This window comes from Oncorhynchus gorbuscha, unplaced genomic scaffold, assembly GCF_021184085.1.
Source record: "Oncorhynchus gorbuscha isolate QuinsamMale2020 ecotype Even-year unplaced genomic scaffold, OgorEven_v1.0 Un_scaffold_1659, whole genome shotgun sequence".
Lineage (NCBI taxonomy): Eukaryota > Metazoa > Chordata > Actinopteri > Salmoniformes > Salmonidae > Oncorhynchus > Oncorhynchus gorbuscha.
The window spans coordinates 37,873-63,854 of NW_025746376.1; the positions used below are offsets into that span (position 1 = coordinate 37,873).

General features: G+C 43.7%; 1 protein-coding gene across 3 annotated transcripts in view; it reads right to left on the reverse strand.

Moving 5' to 3' along the window:
* Positions 1-2,017: 2,017 nt before the first annotated feature.
* Positions 2,018-25,982, reverse strand: part of dapk2a (death-associated protein kinase 2a) — a 56,624-nt gene continuing 32,659 nt past the window's right edge. For 2 of the 3 annotated variants that reach the window (XM_046337991.1, XM_046337989.1), the window contains exons 6-11: positions 21,625-21,700; positions 19,859-20,011; positions 18,087-18,132; positions 12,462-13,191; positions 3,642-3,719; positions 2,018-2,446 (exon numbers count right to left, since the gene is read on the reverse strand). In XM_046337991.1, coding sequence (XP_046193947.1) covers positions 3,691-3,719; positions 12,462-13,191; positions 18,087-18,132; positions 19,859-20,011; positions 21,625-21,700 — 1,034 coding nt within the window. In that variant the 3' untranslated portion in view covers positions 2,018-2,446; positions 3,642-3,690. Of the gene's footprint in view, positions 2,447-3,641; positions 3,720-11,813; positions 12,388-12,442; positions 13,192-18,086; positions 18,133-19,858; positions 20,012-21,624; positions 21,701-25,982 lie in introns of those variants that run through there. The other variant, XM_046337990.1, reaches the window with a different exon arrangement.

Below are 25,982 nucleotides of genomic sequence, written 5' to 3' on the forward strand. Positions count from 1 at the left end.
CTGTCAGTTATTCAGCATCCTGTGGAGAAACCAACTGTCAGTTATTCAGCATCCTGTGGAGAAACCAACTGTCAGTCATTCAGCATCCTGAGGAGAAACCAACTGCAGTGCTGTACAGACTACTACTCAGCTGATTTAACTGAGGTCTAGAGACTACAGACAGAAGCCAAAGAAAGAGTTGCCTTTGGGTTTATTGTTCAGGTGAATGAATGTACTCAACTCATCTTGCTGTTTGGAGTGTCTTGGGAAAAAGAGTCAGGAAACACGCTGGCTGATAAAAGAAAGTAACCAGGCGTGAAAACATGTTGCTGCTTAGCTTCGCCTCACGGAGTCAGAGAAGATGTATAGTCATATTTATTGTTATTGTTGGGTTTATTGTTTTATTGTTATTGGGTTACATAATATAGTTTACAAATCAGAAAAATACATGAAATATTGATGAATTCCCCATAAATCACACGTTGAAAAGTGGTGGTAGATTTATGTAAGGAAATGGCAATAGCCAGTATTGAGAATGCATACACAGGTTAAACATAATGCCACGATCGTTATAACGAGCAGACCAAGATGCAGCGTGGTGTTTCCATCCTTTTATTTTGGAAAAGAAACTTAAATGAAAAAAAAAACAATAATGCGAAAAGTAGAAAAAAAAACGAAACGTGAAGCTCACAGGCAGCTATACCTAGACAACATCCCACAAAGCACAAAGGGGAAATGGCTGCCTAAACATGATCCCCCCCAATCAGAGACAACGAATAAACAGCTGCCTCTGAACGAGGGAACCATACCGGGCCAACATAAATCATTAATCACCTAGATAACCCACCCTAGTCACAGTCACGCCCCAACCAACCTAGAGAATAAACAGGGCGTGACACATAATCTAATAGGAAAACATATTTTATACATGCAACACTGATGTAAAATACAGTAAGAACACAAACGGGTTCATTCTGCTGTCTTGTATTTCCCACCATATACACTGTAAACAGATTTATAAAAAGCTGGCTAACATACAGAAGTATCATTTAAAAAAAAGACTTCATGTCTATGACCCTTCACTGAGAAAAGACTATAACTTCATAGACAACTGGATTTAAATGGTGCTTGGTTGTTGTCTTCAGGAAGTGGAATGGAGGAACGGTGGCGTTTTGATTGGTTGTTGTCTTCAGGAAGTGGAATGGAGGAACGGTGGTGTTTTGATTGGTTGTTGTCTTCAGGAAGTGGAATGGAGGAACGGTGGCGTTTTGATTTGATTTGATTTGATTCAGGAAGTGGAATGGAGGAACGGTGGCGTTTTGAATGGTTGTTGTCTTCAGGAAGTGGAATGGAGGAACGGTGGCGTTTTGATTGGTTGTTGTCTTCAGGAAGTGGAATGGAGGAACGGTGGCGTTTTGATTGGTTGTTGTCTTCAGGAAGTGGAATGGAGGAACGGTGGCGTTTTGATTGGTTGTTGTCTTCAGGAAGTGGAATGGAGGAACGGTGGCGTTTTGATTGGTTGTTGTCTTCAGGAAGTGGAATGGAGGAACGGTGGCGTTTTGATTGGTTGTTGTCTTCAGGAAGTGGAATGGAGGAACGGTGGCGTTTTGATTGGTTGTTGTCTTCAGGAAGTGGAATGGAGGAACGGTGGCGTTTTGATTGGTTGTTGTCTTCAGGAAGTGGAATGGAGGAACGGTGGTGTTTTGATTGGTTGTTGTCTTCAGGAAGTGGAATGGAGGAACGGTGGCGTTTTGATTGGTTGTTGTCTTCAGGAAGTGGAATGGAGGAACGGTGGTGTTTTGATTTGGTTGTTGTCTTCAGGAAGTGGAATGGAGGAACGGTGGCGTTTTGATTGGTTGTTGTCTTCAGGAAGTGGAATGGAGGAACGGTGGCGTTTTGATTGGTTGTTGTCTTCAGGAAGTGGAATGGAGGAACGGTGGCGTTTTGATTGGTTGTTGTCTTCAGGAAGTGGAATGGAGGAACGGTGGCGTTTTGATTGGTTGTTGTCTTCAGGAAGTGGAATGGAGGTTGTTGTTTTGATTGGTTGTTGTCTTCAGGAAGTGGAATGGAGGAACGGTGGCGTTTTGATTGGTTGTTGTCTTCAGGAAGTGGAATGGAGGAACGGTGGTGTTTTGATTGGTTGTTGTCTTCAGGAAGTGGAATGGAGGAACGGTGGTGTTTTGATTGGTTGTTGACTTCAGGAAGTGGAATGGAGGAACGGTGGTGTTTTGATTGGTTGTTGTCTTCAGGAAGTGGAATGGAGGAACGGTGGTGTTTTGATTGGTTGTTGACTTCAGGAAGTGGAATGGAGGAACGGTGGTGTTTTGATTGGTTGTTGTCTTCAGGAAGTGGAATGGAGGAACGGTGGTGTTTTGATTGGTTGTTGTCTTCAGGAAGTGTTACTCCTCTTCCTGGTCTGTAGTCTCGTCTTCCTGGTCTCTTCCTCGTTGTCGCTGTCACAGCTCCTCTGAAAACACAACCAGTATTGTCTATTTCTAGGAGGTACAACTCTATTTCTCTGTAATGACTCCAGTAATAGATAGTCAATAGAATAGCTGTTAGGTAGGCCGTCATCTCTGTACTCCAGAGTGGACCGCAGTTAAACACAATGACAAGGTTCAGTATGTTGCTTAGTTACTGTGGATTATAGATATGATTGGGTAGATCCGTGTGAATGACTTTCGTGTGTATCTTGCTGAGATGACAACGCAACAGTATTTGTGTTTTACGTAACCGAGGGCAACAGCACGACAACACATCACTTCTTGACCCATCACTAACAAGTTTACACACACGTCCCATGTACTGGCTGAGTGATAAGTGGCATCAGCAGCATTACATGGATTAATTAGACATAGATTGTGCAATATTCATTCATGACTGTGCAATACAATGGCCATGTACTCTTATAATCCCCACCAGGCACAGCCAGAAGAGGACTGGCCAGCCCTCATAGCCTGGTTCCTCTCTAGGTTTCTAATCTCCACCCTGCACAGCCAGAAGAGGACTGGCCACCCCTCATAGCCTGGTTCCTCTCTAGGTTTCTAATCTCCACCCTGCACAGCCAGAAGAGGACTGGCCACCCCTCATAGCCTGGTTCCTCTCTAGGTTTCTAATCTCCACCCTGCACAGCCAGAAGAGGACTGGCCAGCCCTCATAGCCTGGTTCCTCTCTAGGTTTCTAATCTCCACCCTGCACAGCCAGAAGAGGACTGGCCACCCCTCAGAGCCTGGTTCCTCTCTAGGTTTCTAATCTCCACCCTGCACAGCCAGAAGAGGACTGGCCACCCCTCAGAGCCTGGTTCCTCTCTAGGTTTCTTCCTAGGTTCTGGCCTTTCTAGGGAGTATTTTCTAGTCACTGTGCTTCTACACCTGCACTGCTTGCTGTTTGGGGTTTCAGGCTGGGTTTCTGTACAGCACTTTGAGATATCAGCTGATGCACGAAGGGCTATATAAATACATTTGATTGATTGATTAGACATAGACTGTGTAATATTAATGGGTAAATTAGACAGACTGTGTGTGTGTGTGTGTGTGTGTGTGTGTGTGTGTGTGTGTGTGTGTGTGTGTGTGTGTGTGTGTGTGTGTGTGTGTGTGTGTGTGTGTGTGTGTGTGTGTGTGTGTGTGTGTGTGTGTGTGTGTGTGTGTGTGTGTGGTCATCACCTGGTCCTGTTGTTGTTCCTGCCCTTTTCTCATCATCCTGGTCAGGTGGTTACACAGAGACACAATCCTCATAGACATCTAGACAACACAGAGACACAATCCTCATAGACAACACAGAGACACAATCCTCATAGACATCTAGACAACACAGAGACACAATCCTCATAGACATCTAGACAACACAGAGACACAATCCTAGACATCTAGACAACACAGAGACACAATCCTCATAGACATCTAGACAACACAGAGACACAATCCTCATAGACAACACAGAGACACAATCCTCATAGACATCTAGACAACACAGAGACACAATCCTCATAGACAACACAGAGACACAATCCTCATAGACATCTATACAACACAGAGACACAATCCTTGATAGACATCTATACAACACAGAGACACAATCCTCATAGACATCTATACAACACAGAGACACAATCCTCATAGACATCTAGACAACACAGAGACACAATCCTCATAGACAACACAGAGACACAATCCTCATAGACATCTATACAACACAGAGACACAATCCTCATAGACAACACAGAGACACAATCCTCATAGACAACACAGAGACACAATCCTCATAGACAACACAGAGACACAATCCTCATAGACATCTATACAACACAGAGACACAATCCTCATAGACAACACAGAGACACAATCCTCATAGACATCTAGACAACACAGAGACACAATCCTCATAGACAACACAGAGACACAATCCTCATAGACATCTAGACAACACAGAGACACAATCCTGATGGACATCTATACAACACAGAGACACAATCCTCATAGACATCTAGACAACACAGAGACACAATCCTCATAGACAACACAGAGACACAATCCTCATAGACATCTAGACAACACAGAGACACAATCCTCATAGACAACACAGAGACACAATCCTCATAGACATCTATACAACACAGAGACACAATCCTCATAGACATCTATACAACACAGAGACACAATCCTCATAGACATCTAGACAACACAGAGACACAATCCTCATAGACATCTAGACAACACAGAGACACAATCCTCATAGACAACACAGAGACACAATCCTCATAGACATCTATACAACACAGAGACACAATCCTCATAGACATCTAGACAACACAGAGACACAATCCTCATAGACATCTAGACAACACAGAGACACAATCCTCATAGACAACACAGAGACACAATCCTCATAGACATCTAGACAACACAGAGACACAATCCTCATAGACATCTAGACAACACAGAGACACAATCCTCATAGACATCTAGACAACACAGAGACACAATCCTCATAGACATCTAGACAACACAGAGACACAATCCTCATAGACATCTAGACAACACAGAGACACAATCCTCATAGACATCTAGACAACACAGAGACACAATCCTCATAGACATCTAGACAACACAGAGACACAATCCTCATAGACATCTAGACAACACAGAGACACAATCCTCATAGACAACACAGAGACACAATCCTCATAGACAACACAGAGACACAATCCTCATAGACAACACAGAGACACAATCCTCATAGACAACACAGAGACACAATCCTCATAGACATCTAGACAACACAGAGACACAATCCTCATAGACAACACGGAGACACAATCCTCATAGACAACACAGAGACACAATCCTCATAGACATCTAGACAACACAGAGACACAATCCTCATAGACATCTAGACAACACAGAGACACAATCCTCATAGACATCTAGACAACACAGAGACACAATCCTGATAGACATCTAGACAACACAGAGACACAATCCTCATAGACATCTAGACAACACAGAGACACAATCCTCATAGACATCTATACAACACAGAGACACAATCCTCATATACAACACAGAGACACAATCCTCATAGACAACACGGAGACACAATCCTCATAGACAACACAGAGACACAATCCTCATAGACATCTAGACAACACAGAGACACAATCCTCATAGACAACACAGAGACACAATCCTCATAGACATCTAGACAACACAGAGACACAATCCTCATAGACATCTATACAACACAGAGACACAATCCTCATAGACATCTAGACAACACAGAGACACAATCCTCATAGACAACACAGAGACACAATCCTCATAGACATCTAGACAACACAGAGACACAATCCTCATAGACAACACAGAGACACAATCCTCATAGACATCTATACAACACAGAGACACAATCCTCATAGACATCTATACAACACAGAGACACAATCCTCATAGACATCTAGACAACACAGAGACACAATCCTCATAGACATCTAGACAACACAGAGACACAATCCTCATAGACAACACAGAGACACAATCCTCATAGACATCTATACAACACAGAGACACAATCCTCATAGACATCTAGACAACACAGAGACACAATCCTCATAGACATCTAGACAACACAGAGACACAATCCTCATAGACATCTAGACAACACAGAGACACAATCCCTAGACATCTAGACAACACAGAGACACAATCCTCATAGACAACACAGAGACACAATCCTGATGACCATCTAGACAACACAGAGACACAATCCTCATAGACATCACAGAGACACAATCCTCATAGACAACACAGAGACACAATCCTCATAGACAACACAGAGACACAATCCTCATAGACATCTAGACAACACAGAGACACAATCCTCATAGACAACACGGAGACACAATCCTCATAGACAACACAGAGACACAATCCTCATAGACATCTAGACAACACAGAGACACAATCCTGATAGACATCTAGACAACACAGAGACACAATCCTCATAGACATCTAGACAACACAGAGACACAATCCTGATAGACATCTAGACAACACAGAGACACAATCCTCATAGACATCTAGTCCCCACAGAGACACAATCCTGATGGACATTTTTATTTTTTTATTTTACCTTTATTTAACTAGGCAAGTCAGTTAAGAACAAATTCTTATTTTCAAAGACGGCCTAGGAACAGTGGGTTAACTGGCCTAGGAACAGTGGGTTAACTGGTCTAGGAACAGTGGGTTAACTGGCCTAGGAACAGTGGGTTAACTGGCCTAGGAACAGTGGGTTAACTGGCCTAGGAACAGTGGGTTAACTGGCCTAGGAACAGTGGGTTAACTGGTCTAGGAACAGTGGGTTAACTGGCCTAGGAACAGTGGGTTAACTGCCTGTTCAGGGGCAGAACAACAGATGTGTACCTCGTCAGCTCGGGGGTTTGCGGTTACTAGTCCAACGCTCTAACCTCTAGGCTACCCTGCTTGGTTACCAGTCAATCCACACAATCCTGATAAAGATGTTCTGACACACTACAGCATATGTATTGGCCTATTGGCATCACAAACAATTACACACATGGACAGATGCTCGTGCACGCACGCACGCACGCACGCACGCACGCACGCACGCACACACACACACACACACACACACACACACACACACACACACACACACACACACACACACACACACACACACACACACACACACACACACGCACAAGCATGCACACACACAAGCATGTACTCTCACACACACACACACACACACACACACACACACACACACACACACACACACACACACACACACACACACACACACACACACACACACACACACACACACACACACACACACACACACACACACACACACACACACACACACACACACACACACACACACACACACATACGCACACAACACACACACACTTATCAATGACCTAATGGCATGTTGGTGATATACTTATCAATGACCTAATGGCATGTTGGTGATATACTTATCAATGACCTAATGGCATGTTGGTGATATACTTATCAATGACCTAATGGCATGTTGGTGATATACTTATCAATGACCTAATGGCATGTTGGTGATATTGATGTTTTGCCCTGCAGGACCTACCTGCCATCTCCGTACTGTCTCCTGAAGTTCTCCAGATTAATGACAGACAGTCTGCGCACCAGGGCCTGGCATGGGTTTAACGGCTAAACCACAGCAGAAAACAGCAGGACATAGATAGGATGAAAAGCCTTTGGGCTGTCATGACATAGATAGGATGAAAAGCTTTTGGGCTGTCATGACATAGATAGGATGAAAAGCCTTTGGGCTGTCATGACATAGATAGGATGAAAAGCCTTTGGGCTGTCATGACATAGATAGGATGAAAAGCCTTTGGGCTGTCATGACATAGATAGGATGAAAAGCCTTTGGGCTGTCATGACATAGATAGGATGAAAAGCCTTTGGGCTGTCATGACATAGATTTGGGCTGTCATGACATAGATAGGATGAAAAGCCTTTGGGCTGTCATGATGACAAAGATAGGATGAAAAGCCTTTGGGCTGTCATAGATAGATGAAAAGCCTTTGGGGATGAAAAGCCTTTGGGCTGTCATGACATAGATAGGATGAAAAGCCTTTGGGCTGTCATGACATAGATAGGATGAAAGGATGAAAAGCCTTTGGGCTGTCATGACATAGATAGGATGAAAAGCCTTTGGGCTGTCATGACATAGATAGGATGAAAAGCCTTTGGGCTGTCATGACATAGATAGGATGAAAAGCCTTTGGGCTGTCATGACATAGATAGGATGAAAAGCCTTTGGGCTGTCATGACATAGATAGGATGAAAAGCCTTTGGGCTGTCATGACATAGATAGGATGAAAAGCCTTTGGGCTGTCATGACATAGATAGGATGAAAAGCCTTTGGGCTGTCATGACATAGATAGGATGAAAAGCCTTTGGGCTGTCATGACATAGATAGGATGAAACATAGATAGGATGAAAAGCCTTTGGGCTGTCATGACATAGATAGGATGAAAAGCCTTTGGGCTGTCATGACATAGATAGGATGAAAAGCCTTTGGGCTGTCATGACATAGATAGGATGAAAGGCCTTTGGGCTGTCATGACATAGATAGGATGAAAAGCCTTTGGGCTGTCATGACATAGATAGCCTTTGGGCTGTCATGACATAGATAGGATGGAAAGCCTTTGGGCTGTCATGACATAGATAGGATGAAAAGCCTTTGGGCTGTCATGACATAGATAGGATGAAAAGCCTTTGGGCTGTCATGACATAGATAGGATGGAAAGCCTTTGGGCTGTCATGACTGTCATGACATAATAGGATAGGATGACATAGATAGGATGAAAAGCCTTTGGGCTGTCTTATAGAAGGAGAAAAGCCTTTGGGCTGTCATCATGGACATGACAGACATAGGACTAAAAGGACCAGACTAGATAGGACTAAAAGGACCCAGACTAAAAGGACCAGACTAGAACTAAAAGGACCCAGACTAAAAGGACCAGACTAGGACTAAAGGGACCAGAATAGGACTAAAAGGACCCAGACTAAAAGGACCCAGACTAAAAGGACCAGACTAGGACTAAAGGGACCAGACTAGGACTAAAAGGACCCAGACTAAAAGGACCCAGACTAAAAGGACCCAGACTAAAAGGACCCAGACTAAAAGGACCAGACTAGGACTAAAGGGACCAGACTAGGACTAAAATGACCCAGACTAAAAGGACCCAGACTAAAAGGACCAGACTAGGACTAAAGGGACCAGACTAGGACTAAAATGACCCAGACTAAAAGGACCCAGACTAAAAGGACCAGACTAGGACTAAAGGGACCAGACTAGGACTAAAATGACCCAGACTAGGACTAAAAGGGATCCAGACTAGGACTAAAAGGGACCAGACTAGGACTAAAAGGACCAGACTAGGACTAAAAGGACCAGACTAGGACTAAAAGGACCAGACTAGGACTAAAAGGGATCCAGACTAGGACTAAAGGGACCAGACTAGGACTAAAATGACCCAGACTAGGACTAAAAGGGATCCAGACTAGGACTAAAAGGGACCAGACTAGGACTAAAAGGACCAGACTAGGACTAAAAGGACCAGACTAGGACTAAAAGGACCAGACTAGGACTAAAAGGGATCCAGACTAGGACTAAAAGGACCAGACTAGGACTAAAAGGACCAGACTAGGACTAAAAGGACCAGACTAGGACTAAAAGGGATCCAGACTAGGACTAAAAGGACCAGACTAGGACTAAAAGGACCAGGCTAGGACTAAAAGGACCAGACTAGGACTAAAAGGACCAGACTAGGACTAAAAGGGATCCAGACTAGGACTAAAAGGACCAGTGTATTGTAGTGTTTGGCTGATACAGTGCACAAACACACACACACACACACACACACACACACACACACACACACACACACACACACACACACACACACACACACACACACACACACACACACACACACACACACACACACACACACACACACACACACACACACACACACCATTTCAATCGATAAGATCTTTATCAGGTTCAGTGGGTTTACATCAGGTAGGTACAAGCATCTAAAATACACATACAACAATAACACTCTCAACTAGCTTCAATCTAATCTAAGAAGGTCTAATGTCAATAATGATATCTACTCATTATCAATCCTCTATCCACATGATCAACAGTTGGCTTTGAACAGTGAAAAACAAACAAGCTACTTAAAAGTTGCAGACTTTAAATATAAAACCTCAACCTGTCAAGCCTCTTACATCATTCTTTGTAAAAACACAATTATTTTTTAGCTAATCACAACAATACTACGAACGTATCACAAGGAGAACAAACTAAAGATATCATATTCCACAGAGATGACTTCGTGTCCTCTACTTCCTGTTTCTGATACTGACTCTGGGCTACTGAAACTGCTGTTATCTCTACTGCCCAGACTCAGTCAGGTCCAGGTTGATACTCTACTCTACTGTCCAGACTCAGTCAGGTCCAGGTTGATACTCTACTCTACTGTCCAGACTCAGTCAGGTCCAGGTTGATACTCTACTCTACTGTCCAGACTCAGTCAGGTCCAGGTTGGTACTCTACTCTACTGTCCAGACTCAGTCAGGTCCAGGTTGATACTCTACTCTACTGTCCAGACTCAGTCAGGTCCAGGTTGGTACTCTACTCTACTGTCCAGACTCAGTCAGGTCCAGGTTGATATCTACTGTCCAGACTGTCCAGACTCAGTCAGGTCCAGGTTGGTACTCTACTGTAACTGCTGTTATCTCTACTGTCCAGACTCAGTCAGGTCCAGGTTGGTACTCTATTGTACTATACTATGCTATACCATTCTATACTATACTATGCTATGATACTCTATACCATACTATACTATGCTACACTATACCATGCTATACTATGCTATACTATACTATACTGTCCAGACTCAGTCAGGTTCAGGTTGATACTCTATTGTACTATACTATACGATACGATACTATACTATACTATACTATACTATACTATACTATACTATACTATGCTATACCATACTATACTATGCTATGCTATACTATGTCATACTATGCTATACCATACTATATTATGCATTACTATACCATACTATGCTATACTATACAGGTTGATATGCTATACCATACTATACCATGCTATACTATACTGCACTATACTATCCTATCCAGACTGAGTCAGGTCCAGGTTGATACTCTATTGTACTATACTGCACTATACTATCCTATCCAGACTGAGTCAGGTCCAGGTTGATACTCTATTGTACTATACTATACTATACTATACTATCCAGACTCAGTCAGGTCCAGGTTGATACTCTATTGTACTATACTATACTATACTGTACTATCCAGACACAGTCAGGTCCATGTGGATACTCTACTCTACTACTAGACTGTACTATACTATACTGTACTATACCATACTGTACTATACTATACTGTACTATACCATACTGCACTATACCATACTGTACTATACCATACTGCACTATACTATACTGTACTATACCATACTGTACTATACCATACTGTACTATACCATACTGTACTATACTATACTACACTGTACTATACTATACCATACTGTACTATACCATACTGTACTATACCATACTGTACTATACTACACTGTACTATACTATACTGTACTATACTATACTGTACTATACCATACTGTACTATACATACTGTACTATACTATACTACACTGTACTATACTATACTGTACTATACTATACCATACTGTACTATACCATACTGCACTATACTATACTGTACTATACCATACTGTACTATACCATACTGTACTATACTGTACCATACTGTACTATACCATACTCTACTACTATACTATACTCTACTACTATACTATACTGTACTATAATATACTGTCCAGACTCAGTCAGGTCCATGTGGATACTCTACTCTACTACTAGATGAGACTATACTCTACTACTATACTGTACTATACCATACTATAGTGTACTATACCATACTGTACTATACTATACTGTACTATAATATACTGTCCAGACTCAGTCAGGTCCAGGTTGATACTCTACTGTACTACTATACTATACTCTACTACTATACGATACTCTACTACTATAAGATACTCTACTATACTAAACTACTATACTGTACTATACTAACTATACCAACGCAGTCAGTTCCAGGTTAATGCTCTACTGTACTATACTATACCATACTATACTATACTATACTATACTATCTCTTCAGTCCAGACTCACTGAGGTCCAGGCCGATACTCTACTATACTATACTATACTATACTATACTATACTATACTATACTATACTATACTATACTATACTATCTCTTCAGTCCAGACTCACTGAGGTCCAGGCTGATACTCTACTATACTATACTATCTCTTCAGTCCAGACTCACTGAGGTCCAGGCTGATCCCAGACAGCAGATCTCCTCCACAGCTTCTGTTCAGCATTTCCTTCAGTGCTTCATTCACGTCATTATTAAACACAGTGGAGAAGTTACAGTTGAGGTAGCCCCCTCCTCCTCCGACCCCGTCCGCGACCCCGCCCGTGACCCCTAACGACCCCACCACGTCCTGCACCCACTTCAGCTCGTCGCTCAGCTCCTGTCTCAGGGCGTCAAAGTGTCTCTTCCTCTCCTGGTAGCGGGCGCTAACGTCACTGACGCTAACGTCCACCACCTTCATCTCATCCTGCAGGCTCCTCTTCATCGCCTCCACTTTACGGAACTCGTAGCGGATCTGAGACAGCTGGTGACGGACCCCCTCGCTCTCCTCCTTGTACCAGGACTCCTTGTGGTTGTAGACGGAGACCAAGGCGTCGATGTCCTCCTGCAGGGAGTCGTGGGCCGAGGCTAGCCCAGTGAAGGAGCCCTCCATCCGGCTGATGTCCTCCACTACCTGGACGAAGCGTTCGAAGTTGACGTAGGTGTTGTTGGGGGGCATGGAGGAGTGGGACTTCATGGTGTACTCCTTGAGACGTTTGGTCTTCAGCTGACGGCGCTCGCGCTTCTTAGGGGTCTTGGTCTGGTCCGGGGTCTTGGTCTGGTCCGGGGTCTTGGTCTGGTCAGGGGTCTTGGTCTGGTCCGGGGTCTTGGTGATGGGAGTCTCCTCCTTGCACTCATTAGACTTCAGACACGAGAGATGAGGACGATAGAAGGAGGGTTACTGAGCTGGAAGTCACTTACTGGCACTGCATGCCATGCAGTGATGATGTTCTGAACAGCAATGGACTATAAAGCCAGAGGTGACATGCCTCCATCACCAAACCAACTACATCACTCCAGGTCACATGGTTAGTTATATATTACCCAACAGGCAATGCTTCAGGTGACATGGTTAGTTATATATTACCCAACAGGCAACACTCCAGGTCACATGGTTAGTTATATATTACCCAACAGGCAACACTCCAGGTGACATGGTTAGTTATATATTACCCAACAGGCAACACTCCAGGTGACATGGTTAGTTATATATTACCCAACAGGCAACACTCCAGGTGACATGGTTAGTTATATATTACCCAACAGGCAACACTCCAGGTGACATGGTTAGTTATATATTACCCAACAGGCAACGCTCCAGGTGACATGGTTAGTTATATATTACCCAACAGGCAATGCTCCAGGTGACATGGTTAGTTATATATTACCCAACAGGCAACACTCCAGGTCACATGGTTAGTTATATATTACCCAACAGGCAACACTCCAGGTCACATGGTTAGTTATATATTACCCAACAGGCAACACTCCAGGTCACATGGTTAGTTATATATTACCCAACAGGCAACACTCCAGGTCACATGGTTAGTTATATATTACCCAACATTCAACACTCCAGGTGACATGGTTAGTTATATGTTACCCAACAGGCAACACTCCAGGTGACATGGTTAGTTATATATTACCCAACAGGCAACACTCCAGGTGCCATGGTTAGTTATATATTACCCAACAGGCAACACTGCAGGTCACATGGTTAGTTGTATATTACCCAACAGGCAACACTCCAGGTCACATGGTTAGTTATATATTACCCAACAGGCAACACTCCAGGTGACAAGGTTAGTTATATATTACCCAACAGGCAACACTCCAGGTGACATGGTTAGTTATATATTACCCAACAGGCAACACTCCAGGTGACATAGTTAGTAACATATTATATTACCCAACAGGCAACACTCCAGGTCACATGGTTAGTTATATATTACCCAACAGGCAACACTCCAGGTCACATGGTTAGTTATTCATCTTCTTTCGATTCTTTCCATCACCAAACGTCAAGCTCTTTTGTCAACTGGTTACACATTTAAGTTAAGAGTCACAAACATGGCAGGACAAACATTATCAGGAAAAACTAATCTGATGGAATCACACATCTGATTCAAACTAACAGACTAGAGCCCCCTCTATCTGACTAGCCAGGCCATTATATATTCTACATCGTCTGAGTGGGAGGTGCTGTCCAGGACATTATATATTCTACATCGTCTGAGTGGGAGGAGCTGTCCAGGCCATTATATATTCTACATCGTCTGAGTGGGAGGTGCTGTCCAGGCCATTATATATTCTACATCGTCTGAGTGGGAGGAGCTGTCCAGGCCATTATATATTCTACATCGTCTGAGTGGGAGGAGCTGTCCAGGCCATTATATATTCTACATTGTCTGAGTGGGAGGTGCAGTCCAGGCCATTATATATTCTACATTGTCTGAGTGGGAGGTGCTGTCCAGGCCATTATATATTCTATATTGTCTGAGTGGGAGGGGTCCAGTCTGAGTGGGAGGTGCTGTCCAGGCCATTATTCTATATTCTCCAGGCCATTATATATTCTATATTGTCTGAGTGGGAGGAGCTGTCAGGCCATTATATATTCTACATTGTCTTGGGAGGTGCTGTCCAGTCTGAGTGAGCTGTCCAGGATTGTCTGAGTGGGAGGAGCTGTCCAGGCCATTATATATTCTACATGTCTGAGTGGGAGGTCTCCAGGAGTGGGAGGTGCTGTCCAGGCCATTATATATTCTACATCGTCTGAGTGGGAGGAGCTGTCCAGGCCATTATATATTCTACATCGTCTGAGTGGGAGGTGCTGTCCAGGCCATTATATATTCTACATTGTCTGAGTGGGAGGTGCAGTCCAGGCCATTATATATTCTATATTGTCTGAGTGGGAGGTGCAGTCCAGGCCATTATATATTCTATATTGTCTGAGTGGGAGGTGTTGTCCAGGCCATTATATATTCTATATTGTCTGAGTGGGAGGTGCAGTCCAGGCCATTATATATTCTATATTGTCTGAGTGGGAGGTGCTGTCCAGGCCATTATATATTCTATATTGTCTGAGTGGGAGGTGCTGTCCAGGCCATTATATATTCTACATTGTCTGAGTGGGAGGTCTCCAGCTGTCCAGGCCATTATATATTCTATATTGTCTGAGTGGGAGGTGCTGTCCAGGCCATTATATATTCTATATTGTCTGAGTGGGAGGTGCAGTCCAGGCCATTATATATTCTATATTGTCTGAGTGGGAGGTGCTGTCCAGGCCATTATATATTCTATATTGTCTGAGTGGGAGGTGCAGTCCAGGCCATTATATATTCTACATTGTCTGAGTGGGAGGTGCTGTCCAGGCCATTATATATTCTACATTGTCTGAGTGGGAGGTGCTGTCCAGGATTGTGGGAGGTGCTGTCCAGGCCATTATATATTCTACATTGTCTGAGTGGGAGGAGCTGTCCAGGCCATTATATATTCTGAGTGGGAGGTGCTGTCCAGGCCATTATATATTCTACATCGTCTGAGTGGGAGGTGCAGTCCAGGCCATTATATATTCTACATTGTCTGAGTGGGAGGTGCTGTCCAGGCCATTATATATTCTACATCGTCTGAGTGGGAGGTGCAGTCCAGGCCATTATATATTCTACATCGTCTGAGTGGGAGGTGCAGTCCAGGCCATTATATATTCTATATCGTCTGAGTGGGAGGTGCAGTCCAGGCCATTATATATTCTACATCGTCTGAGTGGGAGGTGCAGTCCAGGCCATTATATATTCTATATCATCTGAGTGGGAGGTGCAGTCCAGGCCATTATATATTCTACATTGTCTGAGTGGGAGGTGCAGTCCAGGCCATTATATATTCTACATCGTCTGAGTGGGAGGTGCTGTCCAGGCCATTATATATTCTACATCGTCTGAGTGGGAGGTGCTGTCCAGGCCATTATATATTCCAACAGGCAACACTCCAGGTCACATGGTTAGTTATATATTACCCAACATTCAACACTCCAGGTGACATGGTTAGTTATATATTACCCAACAGGCAACACTCCAGGTCACATGGTTAGTTATATATTACCCAACAGGCAACACTCCAGGTCACATGGTTAGTTATATATTACCCAACAGGCAACACTCCAGGTGACATGGTTAGTTATATATTACCCAACAGGCAACACTCCAGGTGACATGGTTAGTTATATATTACCCAACAGGCAACACTCCAGGTGACATGGTTAGTTATATATTACCCAACAGGCAACACTCCAGGTCACATGGTTAGTTATATATTACCCAACAGGCAACACTCCAGGTGACATGGTTAGTTATATATTACCCAACAGGCAACACTCCAGGTGACATGGTTAGTTATATATTACCCAACAGGCAACACTCCAGGTCACATGGTTAGTTATATATTACCCAACAGGCAACACTCCAGTGACATGGTTAGTTATATATTACCCAACAGGTTGACATGGTTAGTTATATATTACCCAACAGGCAACACTCCAGGTCACATGGTTAGTTATATATTACCCAACAGGCAACACTCCAGGTCACATGGTTAGTTATATATTACCCAACAGGCAACACTCCAGGTGACATGGTTAGTTATATATTACCCAACAGGCAACACTCCAGGTCACATGGTTAGTTATATATTACCCAACAGGCAACACTCCAGGTGACATGGTTAGTTATATATTTCCCAACAGGCAACACTCCAGGTCACATGGTTAGTTATATATTACCCAACAGGCAACACTCCAGGTGGCATGGTTAGTTATATATTTCCCAACAGGCAACACTCCAGGTCACATGGTTAGTTATATATTTCCCAACAGGCAACACTCCAGGTCACATGGTTAGTTATATATTTCCCAACAGGCAACACTCCAGGTCACATGGTTAGTTATATATTTCCCAACAGGCAACACTCCAGGTGGCATGGTTAGTTATATATTACCCAACAGGCAACACATGGTTAGTTATATATTTCCCAACAGGCAACACTCCAGGTCACATGGTTAGTTATATATTACCCAACAGGCAACACTCCAGGTGGCATGGTTAGTTATATATTACCCAACAGGTCACATGGTTAGTTATATATTACCCAACAGGCAACACTCCAGGTCACATGGTTAGTTATATATTTCCCAACAGGCAACACTCCAGGTCACATGGTTAGTTATATATTTCCCAACAGGCAACACTCCAGGTCACATGGTTAGTTATTCATCTTGTTTAGATTCTTTCCATCACCAAATGTCAAGCTCTTTTGTCAACTGGTTACACATTTAAGTTAAGAGTCACAAACATGGCAGGACAAACATTATCAGGAAAAACTAATCTGATGGAATCACACATCTGTTTCAAACTAACAGACTAGAGCCCCCTCTATCTGACTAGCCAGGCCATTATATATTCTACATCGTCTGAGTGGGAGGTGCAGTCCAGGTCATTATATATTCTATATTGTCTGAGTGGGAGGTGCTGTCCATAGCAGCTTAACATACATTACATGGTCAGAAACCAAGTATGTAAAAACCGTACAAACAACAAACCAATCCGTGTCTGCCTGAACAGTACATGTCACAGTATAATTAGGAGGCGTGGTTATGCAAATGCAAAAAATCCAGGAAGTTATGTCACAAAAGAAAATGACAATGCATGTCTTAACATCAAGCTGTCAATCATGATAGTATGCTGTTTTCATATGACATTGATATACCTTGATCCAGGGATGGTTGAGGGCATCTTGAATAGTTAACCTCTTCCTGGAAGACAAACATGTTTACACTGGATTTGGTAGAGTATTCACACCTCATGACCTTCTCTACATTACAGCCTTATTCTAAAATTAATTTAAAAAAAAAAATCCCTCATCAATCTACACACAATACCCCATAATGACATCACAATACCCCACGATGACATCACAATACCCCATAATGACATCACAATACCCCATAATGACATCACAATACCCCATAATGACATCACAATACCCCATAATGAAAAAATAAACTGTTTTTTAGATATTTTTGCAAAGTTATAAAAAAATAAAAAGCTGACATAACTCGTACATACGTAATACATAAGTATTCAGACCCTTTACTCAGTACTTTGTTGAAGCACCTTTGGCAGTGATTACAACCTCGAGTCTTCTTGGGTATGACACTACAAGCTTGGCACACCTGTTTTTGGAGAGTTTCTCCCATTCTTCTCTGCAGATCCTTTCAAGCTCTGTCAGGTTAGTTGGGGAGCGTCGCTGCACAGCTATTTTCAGGTCTCTCCAGGGATGTTCTATTGAGTTCAAGTCCGGGCTCTGGCTGGGCCAGTCAAGGACATTCAGACACTTGTCCCGAAGCCCTTCCTGCGTTGTCTTGGCTGGGTGCTTAGGGTCGTTGTCCTGTTGGAAGGGGATCCTTCACCCCAGTCTGAGGTACCAGAGTGCTCTGGAGCAGGTCTTCATCGAGGATCTCTCTGTACTTTGCTCCCTTCAACTTTTCCTCGATCCTGACTAGTCTCCCAGTCCCTGCCGCTGAAAAACATCCCCACAGCATGATGCTGCCACCACCATGCTTCACCGTGGTGATGCTGCCACCACCATGCTTCACCGTAGTGATGCTGCCACCACCATGCTTCACCGTAGTGATGCTGCCACCACCATGCTTCACCGTAGTGATGCAGTCACCACCATGCTTCACCGTAGTGATGGTGCCAGGTTTCCTCCGTTTAGCATTCAGAGTTCAATCTTGGTTTCATCAGACCAGAGAATCTTGTTCCTCATGGTCTAAGAGTCCTTTATGTGCCTTTTGTCAAAACTCCAAGCGGGCTGTCATGTGCCTTTTACAGAGGAGTTACTTCCATCTGGCCACTCTACCATAAAGGCCTGATTGGTGGAGTGCTGCAGAGATGGTTGTCCTTCTGGAAGTTTCTCCCATCTCCACGGAGGAACTATGGAGCTCTGTCAGAGTGACCATCGGGTTCTTGGTCACCTTTCTGACCGAGGCCCTTCTCACCCGATTGGTGGTTGCAAACTTCTTCCATTTAAGAATGATGAAGGTCACTGTTCTTGGGGACCTTCAATGCTGCTGACCCTGATCCTGACCCCTGACCTCTAACCCCTCCTTACATCTTGTCTCTCTCCAGTAGCTGTCATATTAGCCAGCTGATCCCTAACCCCTGACCTCTAATCCCTCCTTACATCTTGTCTCTCTCCAGCAGCTGTCATATTAGCCAGCTGACCCTGACCCCCCTGACCTCTAACCCCTCCTTACATCTTGTCTCTCTCCAGTAGCTGTCATATTAGCCAGCTGACCCTGACCCCTGACCTCTAACCCCTCCTTACATCTTGTCTCTCTCCAGTAGCTGTCATATTAGCCAGCTGACCCCTAACCCCTGACCTCTAATCCCCCCTTACATCTTGTCTCTCTCCAGCAGCTGTCATATTAGCCAGCTGACCCTGACCCTGACCCCTGACCTCTAACCCCTCCTTACATCTTGTCTCTCTCCAGTAGCTGCCGTATGAAGCTTTTGGCCAGTTCACTGGTTCTACAGAAGAACTCCTCGTCGAACTCGTAGTTCATGGCTGAGATGTTGGCCAGCGTGTCCTGTTTAGTCTCTCCCAGGAAGGGAGACGCTCCACTCAGCCTGGAACACAACAACAACAAGGCCAGAACAGGAGGAGTGTTAGGAACATTGCATGTGTTCATCTACACCATCCCTCTTTACATGTCACGACTTCTGCCGAAGTCGATGCCTCTCGATGGTTCATGTATCTTTATGTACATATTCTTTATCCCCTTACACTTGTGTCTATAAGGTAGTAGTTTAGGAATTGTTAGCTATATTACTTGTTGGTTATTACTGCATTGTCGGAACTAGAAGCACAAGCATTTCGCTACCCTCACATTAACATCTGCATGTGACAAATAAAATTTGATTTGATTTGATTCCTTGTTCGGGCGCTGTTCGGCGGTCGACGTCGCCGGGCCTTCTAGCCGTCGCCAATCCATTTTTTTTTCCATTTTCCATTTGTTTTGTCTTGTTTTCCCACACACCTGGTTTACATTTCCCTCACTATGTGTTGTGTATTTAACCCTCTGTTCCCCTCATGTTTATTGTAAGTGCATGTGTACATGTGTTTGACTAGTGCGCGTCGGGTTATTGTGCCCATATTTTGTATTTTCTTATGCCTAAGAAGGGTTCATGTGGAGTGTGGATCATGCTTCATGTTGAACTCCCTAAGAAGGGTTCATGTGTAGTGTGGTTCATGCTTCATGTTGTGGTTCATGCTTCATGTTGAACTCCCTAAGAAGGATTCATGTGGAGTGTGGTTCATGCTTCATGTTGAACTCCCTAAGGAGGGTTCATGTGGAGTGTGGTTCATGCTTCATGTTAAACTCCCTAAGAAGGGTTCATGTGTAGTGTGGTTCATGCTTCATGTTGAACTCCCTAAGAAGGGTTCATGTATAGTGTGGTTCATGCTTCATGTTGAACTCCCTAAGGGTTCATGTGTAGTGTGGTTCATGCTTCATGTTGAACTCCCTAAGAAGGGTTCATGTGTAGTGTGGTTCATGCTTCATGTTGAACTCCCTAAGAAGGGTTCATGTGTAGTGTGGTTCATGCTTCATGTTGTGTTGAACTCCCTAAGAAGGGTTCATGTATAGTGTGGTTCATGCTTCATGTTGAACTCCCTAAGAAGGGTTCATGTGTAGTGTGGTTCATGCTTCATGTTGAACTCCCTAATAAGGGTACATGTGTAGTGTGGTTCATGCTTCATGTTGAACTCCCTAATAAGGGTTCATGTGTAGTGTGGTTCATGCTTCATGTTGAACTCCCTAAGAAGGGTTCATGTGTAGTGTGGTTCATGCTTCATGTTGAACTCCCTAAGGGTTCATGTGTAGTGTGGTTCATGCTTCATGTTGAACTCCCTAAGGGTTCATGTGTAGTGTGGTTCATGCTTCATGTTGAACTCCCTAAGAAGGGTTCATGTGTGGTTCATGCTTCATGTTGAACTCCCTAAGGGTTCATGTGTAGTGTGGTTCATGCTTCATGTTGTGTTGAACTCCCTAAGAAGGGTTCATGTGTAGTGTGGTTCATGCTTCATGTTGAACTCCCTAAGAAGGGTTGAATGCTTCATGTTGAACTCCCTAAGGGTTCATGTGTAGTGTGGTTCATGCTTCATGTTGTGTTGAACTCCCTAAGGGTTCATGAAGGGTTCATGTGTAGTGTGGTTCATGTCGTGATGAACCTAAACTCACAGGATGTAGGTGATGACTCCTATACTCCACATATCTGCCTCCAGTCCCAGCGGTTCGTAGTTCACTATCTCTGGGGCTGAAACAGACAGGTTGACCAATCAGAAGAACACTGCACTAAATGCATCACCATCTCTGGTTGCTGAAACAGACAGGTTGACCAATCAGCAGAACACTGCACTAAATGCATCACTATCTCTGGGGCTGAAACAGACAGGTTGACCAATCAGCAGAACACTGCACTAAATGCTTCACTATCTCTGGTTGCTGAAACAGACAGGTTGACCAATCAGCAGAACACTGCACTAAATGCATCACCATCTCTGGTTGCTGAAACAGACAGGTTGACCAATCAGAAGAACACATCAGAAATAGAAAAGGGAAGTGGATCAAAACAGTGTATTTTCTATTATCATCTTTAATGTGTCCATAACAGACAGAAGGTCACTAGAAGACTGAATGTGTCAATAACAGACAGAAGGTCACTAGAAGACTGAATGTGTCCATAACAGACAGAAGGTCACTAGAAGACTGAATGTGTCCATAACAGACAGAAGGTCACTAGAAGACTGAATGTGTCCATAACAGACAGAAGGTCACTAGAAGACTGAATGTGTCCATAACAGACAGAAGGTCACTAGAAGACTGAATGTGTCCATAACAGACAGAAGGTCACTAGAAGACTGAATGTGTCCATAACAGACAGAAGGTCACTAGAAGACTGAATGTGTCCCTAACAGACAGAAGGTCACTAGAAGACTGAATGAATGATAGAACGTAGTATTTACATCAAAACAATGCATTTCCTGTTAATACCTGAGATTTGTCAGGGTCTCATCAACACATCAACACAGGGTCTCATGAACACCTCGAACTGGACTTTTTCTTTAACAAGTCCCCGAAGCTAAGGATACTGTCACGAGTCCGACCGAGGGTGTTTCCCCTTCCCGGGCGGGTGGCGCTCGGCGGTCGTCATCACCGGCCTATTAGCTGCCACTGATTGTTTTTCCTCCCCCTCCTTGTATGTTTAGTGGTAGCACCTGTTCATGTTTAATTAGTTTGTCTTTATTAGACAGCCGGCCCGCCTGGTTGTTGTGCGGGATTATTTCATTGTAACCTTCGGCTCTGTTGTAAAGGTACGTGTTAGTGTCATGTTTTGTCATTGGTTATCATGTCTTGTCTCTGTGCTTCCCTTCTATTCGTTTCCCTCTGCTGGTCTTATTAGGTTCTTTCCCTCTTTCTATCCCTCTCTTCCCCTCCCTCTCTCCCTCTCTGCCCTCCCTATCGTTCCGTTCCTGCTCCCAGCTGTTCCTCATTCTCCTAACTACCTCATTTACTTTTTCACACCTGTCCCCTATTTTGCCCTCTGATTAGGATATTTCTCCCTCTGTTTTCACGCTTCTGTCGGATCCTTGTATGATGTTTGTGTCTCGCCCTGTCGTGTTTTACCTTCTTCAGATGCTGTTTGTGAGCAGGTGTCTCTGCTACGGTCGGTGCCTTCCGAAGCAACCTGGTCTATTAGTGCCACTGTGATTGTTTTCCTGTTTTTTTCTCCATATGTATTACTTTTTGGAATAAAGAGTCGCTGTTCATTGTGTTTTAGTGCCTGGTTGATTTTTCCATTGTATTTTTTTGATTCCCTGTGTTTTGGGAACGTAACTTTTGTGAGCACCCTGTGGTGCGTTGGTGCTATTAAAAGACGCACAGCATTGAACTCCCTTCTCCTGCATTTGACTCCACACCAATGACACCCGGAGCATTACAGATACACTGCTTTTGCTCAAATCCCCATCTTTTCCATTGTATTTTTTTGATTCCCTGTGTTTTGACTTTAATGTCAAAACACAGGAAGACATAGATCCTCTTCAGATGTATATAATGGCAAAATAGACAACCCCAGGAGGGCGACAAATTAATCATAAAGTCCTTCTGATATTTTCAGAAGAGTCCCCTTCTTAGCAGCAGAGGAGAATAGCTTTGGGACACCCAGGTGCGTTGGGTCGTAGAGGAAATACCTGATCCATGTAGCATCAGAAGAACAGGCTGATTCCGACAGGACGGGACAAGGGTGAAGCAAACGAACGATAGTTTGGTTCTGGCATGAGAAACTCAAACGAGAATCTCGAGAGACCAGAGACCTAATCAGAGGGAAAAAAACCGAGGTAGTTAGAGAAGTTGAGGAACCATCATTGAAGAGAAAGAACGTTACATAATATGACAATACATGACACAGAGAAAAAGGGGGCGGAGGTCGGGGTGCTTTGGGAGAATTCGTAGGAGAGTGAGTAAACCACCACTATCATCAGAGCAGTCTGGAGAATAAACTGGATGATCTACGATTAAGAATATCCTACCAATGGAACATTAGGAACTGTAATATCTTATGCTTCACCGAGTTGTGGCTGAACGACGACACGTATAATATAGAGCTGTCTGGGTTTTCCGTGCATTGGCCAGACAGAGCAGCTACGCCTGGTAAGACGAGAGGTGCGCGCGGGGGGGGCTATTTGTCAATAATAGCTGGTGTGCGATGACTAACATTAAAGAAGTCTCAAGGTTATGCTCGCCTGAGGTAGAGTACCTCATGATAAGCTGTAGACCACACGATCTACCAAGAGAGTTCTCATCTATATTATTCGTAGCTGTCTATTTAACACCACAAACCGATGCCGGCACTAAGACCGCACTCAACGCGCTGTGTAAGGCCATAAACAAACAAGAAAATGCTCATCCAAAAGCGACACTCCTAGTGACAGGGGACTTTAATGCAGGGGAACTTAAATCCGTTTTACCTCATTTCTACCAGCATTTCACGTGCAACCTGAGGAAAAAAAAACTCTAGGACCTCCTTTACTCCACACACAGAAACATGTACAAAACTCTCCCTCGCCCTCCAATACAGGATTAAGATTGAATCGTACTACACCGGCTCTGACGCTCGTCAGATGTGGCAGGGCTTGCTAACTATTACAAAGGGAAACCCAGCCGCGAGCTGCCAAGTGACGCGAGCCTTCAAGACAAGCTAAATGCCTTTTATGCTCGCTTCGAGGCAAGCAACACTGAACCATGCATGAGAGCACCAGCTGTTTCCGGATGACTGTGTGATCAAGCTCTCCATCGCCGATGTGGGAAGGAGAGTGATGGAGTACTGCATCAGATGACCTGGCCTCCACAATCACCCGATCTCAACCCAATTGAGATGCTTTAGGACGAGTTGGACCGCAGAGTGATTGGAACCAGAGTGATTGGAACCTCGTACCACCGCAGAGTGAAGGAACCTCGTACCACCTCGTATCACTCACGTCGGTATATAGCCTCGACATTGTTATTTTATTGTGTTACTTTTTTATTTTATTGTATTTTTCACTTTAGTTTATTTAGTAAATATCTTCTTAACTCTATTTCTTGAACTGCATTGTTGGTTAAGGGCTTGTAAGTAAACATTTCACTGTAAGGTCTACTACACCTGTTGTATTCAGCATTTCACCGTGAGGTCTACTACACCTGTTGTATTCAGCATTTCACTGTGAGGTCTACTACACCTGTTGTATTCAGCATTTCACTGTAAGGTCTACTACACCTGTTGTATTCAGCATTTCACTGTGAGGTCTACTACACCTGTTGTATTCAGCATTTCACTGTGAGGTCTACTACACCTGTTGTATTCATCATTTCACTGTAAGGTCTACTACACCTGTTGTATTCAGCATTTCACTGTGAGGTCTACTACACCTGTTGTATTCAGCATTTCACTGTAAGGTCTACTACACCTGTTGTATTCAGCATTTCACTGTGAGGTCTACTACACCTGTTGTATTCAGCATTTCACTGTGAGATCTACTACACCTGTTGTATTCAGCATTTCACTGTAAGGTCTACTACACCTGTTGTATTCAGCATTTCACTGTGAGGTCTACTACACCTGTTGTATTCATCATTTCACTGTAAGGTCTACTTTAAAAAAATATATATATTTAACCTTTATTTTACTAGGCAAGTCAGTTAAGAACAAATTCTTATTTTCAATGACAGCCTAGGAACAGTGGGTTAACTGCCTGTTCAGGGGCAGAATGACAGATTTGTACCTTGTCAGCTCAGGGGTTTGAACTTGCAACCTTCCGGTTACTAGTCCAACGCTCTAATCACTAGGCTACCCTGGCGACCCTACTACACCTGTTGTATTCAGCACGTGACTAACATTTGATTTTACATTGATAATGTAGTTATTCATATTCATGTGTTGTAGTCTACTGATGGCATGTTTATGTGAGTCAGTCTCAAGACTGAAATCTGTCGTTCTGCCCCTGAACAAGGCAGTTAAACCACTGTTCCCCTGAACAAGGCAGCTAAACCACTGTTCC